Below are 9,649 nucleotides of genomic sequence, written 5' to 3'. Positions count from 1 at the left end.
GAACTCTGGTCTCCCTGGCCCAAATGCTTTGCTGTTGTTTTGAGTCAAGGTCTCATGTAGCCCAGACTGGCCTTGAATTCACAATGTAGTCAAGGATGATGTTAGTTTCTGATTCTCGTGTTTGCGCATACCAGGTGCTGGTATTAAGGATCAGGCCTGAATTACCACACCTGTAACCTTTGAGATTAAGGATCCAAAGTGAGTCTTTGTGGATGAAAATCAAGATGTTGGGCTGGTGAGATGGCTCAGTGGGTGGGAGCACCCGACTGCTCTTCCGAAGGTCCTGAGTTCAGATCCCAGTGGCTCACAACCATCCGTAACAAGATCTAACGCCCTCCTCCAGAGTGTCTGAAGACAGCTACAGTGTACTTACATATAATAAATAAATAAATAAATAAATCTCTTTAAAAAAAAAAAAAAAAAGAAAGAAAATCAAGATGTTGGCTTTATCAGGAAGAAACTTCCTCTGTGGGGTGCTGGGAATTCTATATCTCATCTTATGACCTCCTCAGTCTGCCCACGTTCCTTGCTCATAGCTCCAACTTCTGCTTCTGGATCCCATCCTCTCTGACTTCAATTTTCCTTTCTCTTTCTTTTTTTTTGTAAGGACTCTTGTGATTCGACTGGGCCTAGGCTTTGGGGATTAGAACACAGATGTTTGGGGGCATCTTATCTAAGAGAAGTGGGAACAAGAGGCAGAAGAGTTCTGAGCTGGGGTTGCCTGGCATCTTGGAAGATGGAAGCCAGTAAAGATAGGGTAGAGTTGGGGAGAGGTCAAGGAGGTGAAGTGTCCCTCAAAGGTTCTGTGCGCTCCAGTGAGGACTTTGGCCATTACCTGACATGGAAGAGGGTGAGACACAAGATCTCAAAAGTTAAAAAAACAAAAACAAAAACAAAAACCTCGCATCTATCTATCCATCTATCTGCCTACATATTATCTATCAATCTTCTATCGTCTATCTCTGCCTACCTATCATCTATTATCTATCTATATCTATTTGACTACCTATCATCTATCTATCTATCATCTATCTATCATCTATATTCTACCTAGCAACTATCAGTTATCTATATCTATCTGCCTATCATCTATCTATCTATCCATCTATCTATCTATCTCTCTACCTATCTATTTCGAATGGAGAGGAGACAGGCACACACACAGTAGAAGTCAGAGGACAGCTTGCGGGAGTTGGTTCTCCCTTTCCACCATGTGTTTCTGCAGGGATCAAACTCAGGTCAGCCTTGGAACCAAGCACCTTTACCTGTTGAGCCCTCATTCTGGCCCAATCACACAATTTTTTTTTTTTTCAAGACAGGGTTTCTCTGTATACCCCTGGCTGTCCTGGAACTCACTCTGTAGACCAGGCTGGCCTCAAACTCAGAAATCTGCCTGCCTCTGCCTCCCGAGTGCTGGGATTAAAGGCGCCAATCTCACAATTTTTAACAGGCCGTTGCCAGATGCTGTGTTGAGAACTGACTACCTATGAGGAGGTTGCTCAATATTCAGGCTGAGATAATGTTAGGCCAGACTTCAACAGTGGCAGGAAGTGGTGAGATGGGGGATCATTCTAGATTTTGATCTGCAAGGAGATACTTAAGGGTCAACCAAGAGATGGGAGTCAAGGGTAACTCCGAGATCTTTTAAGATGTTTGGCACATTGGGATACAGTATTTTGCTAACAGACCATGAGCTTACCATGCACAAAGCTCTGAGTTCAAATCCTAGCAACCCTTGCTCCCCAAAGATACGTTTTATATTGATATGTTCTCTAGTACTGTAACAGAATACCCATGGCAGGCTACTTTAAAAAGACATTTATTTAGATCACAGCTTGAGCCTGAAAATCCAAGATTGGGAGGAATAGCTCTTGCAGCCCTGTGGGTTCTGGAGAAAAAATTGGCCTTTATCCAAATAAGACAGGATTGATGAGAGATGTGATCTCTCAGTTTGGCTTCTGCCTAGTGCTGTAGCTGGTAACATCAAGAAAGGATCCTGTCTCGAAAAACCAAAAAAAAAAAAAAAGAAAGAAAGAAAGAAAGAAAGGAAGGAAGGATCATGCTGTTGGGCAGTGGTGGCACACGCCTTTAATCCCAGCACTTGGGAGGCAGAGGCAGGCAGATTTCTGAGTATGAGGCCAGCCTGGTCAACAGAGTGAGTTCCAGGACAGCCAGGGCTATACAGAGAAACCCTGTCTCGAAAAATGATAGGGGGGAGGGAGGGAGGGAGGGAGGAAGGGCTGGAGAGCGAGAGAGCTAGAGAGAGCGAGAGAGCTAGAGAGAGAGAGAGAGAGAGAGAGAGAGAGAGAGAGAGAGAGAGAGAGAGAGGAGAGAGAGAGGATCATGCTTGCGAAAAGTGGGTTCGTCTCAACAGATATGAAGCCAGAGAGGCCTTCAGGAAGTCGGCCCAGGCTTTTCTAACATCTCATGACAGTTCATGAGAACATTTCCTTATGATGATGACCCTCCTCGCTCCAAGGCCAGAGAAAGCTCCCACTTGGCCTGTGTATTAGAGAGAGTTTCCATCAAATTCCACATCATCACACTAAGGACCAGGCTTCCACTATGGAAGCTCTTAGGAGACAAGCCACATGCAAGCCCCAGGATCCTTCAATCTGTGAAGAGGGATTTCCCATGTTCATGGACTGGAAAAATTAAGAAAACTGTTAAAATATCCACACTAGCCCATGTGACGTAGAGATTCAGTGTAATCCCTTCTAAAATTTATTTTTTTTTCACAGAAATAGAAAAAAAAGTCACCCTAAAATTCATATGTTGCCAAGGACTTTGGATAGTTTGAAGTATCTTCAGAAAGAACAAAGCCAGATGTGCACCCAACTCAAACCAGACTACAAGGTTGTAATAATAAAAACGGGATGATATAGAACGGAGCAGGAGAGGGGAATAAGAGCCAGAAGGCCACCCAAGATACACACTGGAGAAATGAGTCTTCCGTCCATCCACGTCATGGGGACAGAAACACTGAAAGAAGTGAAACGGGACTCCTCCCTCCTTCTTACAGGATATGCAAACTCCACCTTGAAATAGTCTAGTTATATGTATGTGTGAGTGTCTCTGTGTGGACAAGCGCACCTGAGTGCAGGTGCCATCAGAGGCCAGAAGTGGGTGGCCAGATCCCCTGCAGCTGGAGTTGACAATTGTCTGATTGGATGTTGGGAACTGAACTCAGGTAGGTCCCTGAGCCATCTCTCTAGGCCATTAAGAAAGATTACAGAAAGGGAAACTTGGAGAGAAAGAAGGAGGAGGAGAAGGAGAAAAGCCCCTCGACATTAGCCTTGGCAACAGGTATTTGTTTGAGCCAGGGCCTCACTATGTAGCCTTGGCTGGCCTGGAGCTCATGGTGTAGACCAGGCCGTTCTCAAACTCATAAAGATCTACCTGCCTCCTGCTCCTGAGTTAAAAGTGTGCACCACCATGCCTGGCTTCTCTCTCTCTCTCCTTTTCGGATACAAAAGTAAAGCACACATGGCAAAGATCACGCACACACGTGCACAACGCCCCACTGAAGGATCACAGGTAGGGAGACGAGATGGAAGTCGTTCTACAGAAAGTCACAGTTAATAAAGGGCCAGTGTCTAAAATAGCATGCACGCAATCCAGTAGCAGCGAGAGAAGCTAATTTCTCTGACTTAATAGCGGCCAAACGACCTCAACAGACACTTTTCCAAAGTTGGTCTCCACATGGCCAGCTGGTGTGTTGGATGTTCCTCAACTCCCATTGTCAGGGAAGTGTAAACAAGGCCAGGCATGGCCGCCCTCGCACATGCTAGGACGCTCTCTCAAGAGGAAGCTAAATGATTGCAAGGACTCGGAGGAGTTAGAACCCTGGTACCTGTCAGCAGTTAAAACTGTAAAAAGGCTCCAGAAGCGAAAAACAGGCTCAGCTTGGAGGCACACACCTTTAATCCCAGGACGCAGAAATCAAAGGCAGACAGACAGATCTGCGTAAATTTGAGGCCAGCCTGAACTACATAGTTCTGGGGTGGCCAGGGCTGCATAGTGAGTCCCTGCTTGAAAACCAAAACCAAAACCAAAACAAAAGAAAAAGTGGCTTTGTAAACAATGGAATAGAACACATTTTTTTTTTTTTTCCGAGACAGGGTTTCTCTGTATAGCCCTGGCTGTCCTGGAACTCACTCTGTAGACCAGGCTGGCCTCGAACTCAGAAATCTGCCTGCCTCTGCCTCCTCTGCTGGGATTAAAGGTGTGTGCCACTATGCCCGGCAGAACACATTTTAACAACAAAAAAAGCTAGGCATTGTGGTATATGCTCATAATCCCAGAACTCAGGAAGCTGGGCAGGAAGGAGAGAGGGAAGGGAGGGAGGGAAGAAGGAAGGATTCTGCCATTTGTAACGACAGACCGGGTACCAGAGGATGATGTAGTGGCTAAGTGGGTACAGGATAGCATGGTCTTCCTTGTCAGTCAGACAGCAGAGTGGAGCATGCTGGGGGCTGAGAGGACACTGCCATGGGAAGATACTGGCCAAAGGTAAAAAGCTTCAGTTATGCAAGATGACTAAATCCCAGAGGTCTAACATGTAGTGGCATCCTGATCCCAGGTCATGGAATCGTGTGTGCTTAAAATGTGCTGAGCAGGTGGATTCGATGTGTTCAAAATACTTGTACGCTCACATGCTCACTCACTCACACTCACACCCCATACACACACTCACACACACTATGCACCTATACACACTGATACACATGTGCACAAACTCTCAAGTATGATGGTGTGTGTGTGTGTGTGTATATATATATATACACACACACAGATATATATATCATGATTACAGTGGATATGTATAATGTATTTCTATATACATAGATAAAATTGAAATATATACTTCAATTTTAAAAAGAATTTAACATTTTTGTACACAAGTGTTTTATCTGCATGTATGTATGTGCACCACGTATTTGCCTGATGCCGCCAGAGGACAGAAGAGGGCACTGGATGTGCCTGGAGCTTGAGTTACAGACAGTCGTGAGCTGCCAGGTGCATGCCGAGAACCAAACCTGGGTCCTCTGTCTCCAGCCTCTTCTGTTCTTCTTAAAGGTGGAAGACCACCCACGAGCTTTCGGACCCTTGGGATGCTGGTGAAGAGAGCAGGGATTCTCTCCGTGGTGACTTTGGCACTTACAGGGAGACACCAGTAGGTCAGGTCTGGAGAGGTTTGGGAAGGGCAGGCACTGGGTGGTGTGATGATGACTCTGTCAGCTCCCCAGGGCTATGGGGTCCTCAGATGCTGGGTTAGACTATTTCTGAGTAGTCATCAAGGGTGTTCCCAGACAGACGAGGATTTGAACTACTGACTACAGTGAATAGGCCTCCTCCACTGGGTAGGCCTTGTCTAATTGGTAGAAGTACCAAATAGAACAAGGTGAGGAGGCTTGGCTCTCCTACCCCCACCCCTGCTCAGGGCTGGGCCATCCTTGGCTTGCTCCTGGTTCCTAGGCCTCCTACTCTGACTGACTTACTCCACACTGGCTTCAGTCCCAGCTTCCTGGCCTGCAGGGATTCCTGCCTGGATCTCGGGACGGGTCAGCCTCCCACCTCTGTAGTCACCATCACCTCCTATGATAAAGCTCTCCCACTGCTTTTCTGCTCTAGAAACCCAGGGAACTCAGGAAAGCTAGAGCCTGGACCACAGCCCCAGGAAGAAGGTAGAGACCAGAGTGTCTCCAGGGCCCTCTGATGAGTAGGGACCAGGGAAGGACACAGTACAGAAGGGAGGAGGGGATGGAGAAACACATCAGTCTCGAGTCCTCGGGGTCTCTCTGGAGCAGCCTTTGAGGCAACACAAGGAGGTGGACCCAAGGTAGACCTGCTGCTGGGAGCGAGAGGCTCTCTCCCTCAGGGAACAGATCTTCTACAGTGGCCTGGGTGCCACACCCACCATAACCCCTCAGCTCTTATCTCCTGCCAAGCCTTTGGTCAGCTGGCCACTTGCACTTGGCTGTGCATCTGGGCTGAACCTTGGTCTGAATGGCACCCCCGAGCTGGGCTCCCACGGAACCTGCTGTGACCCCTTGATGGAGACTCCTCATTCCACATCTGATTGTGTGTCAGTCGCCCACCAGGCCAGGTGCACCCAGGGTTTCCACAAAGGCTCCTTGTGTCTGTGGTCTGGGATAAGAGGTGACTGTCAAACAAAAACCTTCAGTGGAAGTGCTGTGTGCTTGTGTTTTCGAAGTGGCTCTTTGCCAATCAGAACTTCCCTGGACTTCCTGAGTGAGACCTGAGGTTCTGAAGGCCTTGTCAAACCCCCCTGCACAGCAGAGACCCCACAGCCCCATACACAATACCACTAACTAGCCTGGTCACTGGACTTCGGCTACACTTCCACTGTGGCGTCCCGGCAGCCTGGACTGAGTGCCTCAGCAACCCTCAGGACACTTGGGTCTGGCGGGTTTGGGAGCCTGTTGTCTGTGACTTTGTGGTGTTGGGGGCACTTGATTCAGTCCCTATCATCAGAGCTGCCTGGAGCCTTGAAGCTTTGTACTATATCGGATTTCTCGAATCTCTGTGGACAGCTGTGGCTGGAGGGACCTATGGAGAGAGGGGCTTTGGTCCCTGTGCAAACTAACTCTCAAGGGTCCCCAGTGACTAAGGACAGCACGGAGTCACTGACTGGACCCTTTCTGAAAACCTGCTCCAGAGTGGCCTGGCCTGGAGGGTTGCTTTGCCCAGGCTGCCCTTTCTCCCCGCACTGCCCCACTTCTCGGGGACAGTGTCCCCTCGCCCTCAGGAGGGACCCAGGCTTCCCCTTTCCCTCCTCAGCAGCAACACAGGCAAGCTCAGCATGCAGGACACTTTATTTGCTTTGACTTCTCCACATCATTTTCCTTCACTGGTTAGGGAATGCGAGATGTGGGGAGGACTGGTTGAAGTCAAAGGCACTTTGAATGGTAACTGGGTTAGAAGGAGGTTGGTGTGAAAGGGACAAGCCTGCTTCAAAGGCTTACAGTCTGTGCCTAGGAAATCTGGCCTCATTCAGCTGCACCTTCCCCTGGAGGCGCCACTGGGCCCAGGCCTTCTACAGTCCGCCCCCCTCACCCCCCAACCCCCAACATCTTCAGGACCTGGCTGCTGAAGTGGCTGGCTCAGACTGCACAGCCATGCATCCAGACTTGAACATGTGTGAAGTTCTGTGTGCACAAAAGACAAAAGTGGCCCAAGCAATGGGAGAGGGTGTGTCTGCAGCCTTGGGCAACAATTCCCCCGCTGTAGTGAGGCTCAGGTCTCGAGCCCACTGGACTCCAGGATTAATGTGAATACTTTGCTCTGTGAGCCTGACCTGACTATGGAACCCTCGGGGCAGTATTTGCTCTCGGGAATCTCTTGTGCACCACAGAGAGAAGGAAGCGGAGGCAAGGCGGTGGTCTGCACAGCTGGAGCCTAGGGACTGTTCAGAGCTCTGTCGTCAGAGGGAGTTTCAGTCCTCTCAGACCCTGAGCCAAGGACAGAGACAATCTGTGAGAGCAAACAGGATGCGGGTTCCCAGGAGGGCTACAGCCTTGGGCTCCCGGGCCTCTGGGTCTACCGCTTCTTCTTTGTCTCCTTCTTCGGCCTCTTGGTGGTGGAAGGGATGGCAGCCTTGGGCTTCTTCGGCACCTCTGCACTTCTGGGCTCAGACTGCTCTGCCTCCTGTGTGGTGATACAAAAAATGGAGTACTGTTTAGAGGAATCCGGCTTGACCAAAGGGATTCTGTCAACTGACACACGCCATAGAGACACAAGGGAAGGGTTAGTACCCAGACCAGGTACATGGCACTGGGTGGCATCTGGGCTCCTTTACCTTCTAGTCCAGTGGCTTGTGGCACTTCAGTTCCATGTTTTATGTGTAAGATGGGGACGGTGACAGACACCCCTGGGAGCGTGTGTGTGTGTGTGTGTGTGTGTGTGTGTGTGTGTGTGTGTGTGTGTAGTTACAGGAAGCACCAGCAGGGCTGGTGGCTCCCAGTGCCTATCAGGATGCCTCAAGCTAGGACAGCATTAATGAGGCTTGCAGTGGGCTTGTTACTGTGGCAGGCACTCCTGGTGATTGTTCATCCTCAGGGTTTGAGCTGGGGGTGGAGAAGGCAGTGGGAGGGTGGGTTATCACTGTGTGCTACAGGGTCTGGTGGAGGTGCCCTGGGGGAGGTCAGAGGCAGCCTTGGGCAAGAACCCCAAGTTCTCAGCAACTGGGACAGCTCCGCTCTGTTTCATACCCTGGGATGCGCCCTCATAAAATTTGGCTGGAACAAAGGTTTTGCTGCTGAAAAAAGAAAGTTCAAAGCTGCAGATCTGGGTCCGTCCTCACCGGGAGATAAATAAGCTGAGCCCCCAGAAAGCACAGGCCACTCCAGGCCACTCTAGGCCACTCTGCTCATAGCAGGGCAGGATCTGGAATGGCAGCTCCTGTGTGGTATTCCTCTCACCTGGTGATAACCTGAGGAGTGCTGTGGCCCCAAAGGACGCCAAAAGCAGGTTAGCCCAGGGGACGTCAGACACAGCCTGGGCTTCGTCTTTAAGCTGCACTTGGTCTGCAGTGTTTATTCTTAAAATTCCATGTCAGGGTGGGGCTGGGGTGTGGCCTGGTGGCTCAGCAAGCCCAAAGGTCTCACTTAGTAGGAGAGAACTGAGTCCTAAAGCTGAGTCGTTCTCTGACCTCCAGGTGCACGTGGCACGCATGACCCCATGCAAAAAATAAACATAGAAATAACATGCAATAAATAAAATAAGACAAACAAACAAATGAAATTAAAGCAATGCATGCCAGGCTGGTGAGATGGCTCAGTAGCAAAAAGCATTTGGCATGCAGTTCAGTTTCCAGAGGCTCCATGATCGTCCTCTGACTTCCCCATGTGTTCTGTGGCTCCTATGCACTTTACACATCACACATACAAAACACTAATACACAGCTGCACACAGACACACACACCTGCACATACACACTCACACATATACACCTGCACACACTCATACATACATACATACCTGCACATACATACACAGACAGAAACACACACAGCTGGGCGGTGATGGCGCACGCCTTTAATCCCAGCACTTGGGAGGAAGAGGCAGGTGGATTTCTGAGTTCAAGGCCAGGCTGATCTACAAAGTGAGTTCCAGGACAGCCAGGGCTACATAGAAAAACTCTGTCTCGAAAAACCAAAACCAAAAAAAAAAGAAAAAAAAGAAACACACACACACTTTCCCATGCAGACTCACATACATAACACACACATAACACACACACAGTCTCATACATACACACATGTTCAGACACACACACATACATACATAATCCACAAAAACACACAATAAGAATGTTTTAAAATATTCAAGATCCATGCCAGCTGGGTGACCTCCCATGAAATGTGGACTCCTGGCTCCTCCTGGGTTCTTTACATACACAGTGATGGCAGCTCTGTGTCCCCTTGTAGTGCCATGACTCACTCAACAGCACTGTCTTGTATTCAGGGCCAACACCCCAAGGTGCCAGCACAGCATGGGGAAAGGTCTACCTGCTCCTGACTCCTGATACGAGGTCTCACTGGGTAGCCTTGGCTAGAACTTAATATGGGAAAGGCTGACTCCTGATACAAGGTCTCACTGGGTAGCCTTGGCTAGAACTTAATAT

At 49.1% G+C, this 9,649-nt stretch overlaps 1 protein-coding gene across 1 annotated transcript in view; it reads right to left on the bottom strand.

The window, feature by feature from the left end:
* Positions 1 to 6,821: 6,821 nt before the first annotated feature.
* Positions 6,822 to 9,649, bottom strand: part of Manbal (mannosidase beta like) — a 30,867-nt gene continuing 28,039 nt past the window's right edge. The window contains exon 3 of the mRNA XM_021194721.2: positions 6,822 to 7,671. Within this exon, the coding sequence (XP_021050380.1) occupies positions 7,564 to 7,671 (108 nt within the window). The 3' untranslated portion in view covers positions 6,822 to 7,563. The remainder of the gene's footprint in view (positions 7,672 to 9,649) is intronic.

The sequence above is a fragment of the Mus pahari genome, chromosome 3 (genome assembly GCF_900095145.1).
Source record: "Mus pahari chromosome 3, PAHARI_EIJ_v1.1, whole genome shotgun sequence".
Taxonomy (NCBI): Eukaryota; Metazoa; Chordata; class Mammalia; order Rodentia; family Muridae; genus Mus; species Mus pahari.
This window is presented reverse-complemented; position numbering and strand designations above follow the sequence as displayed.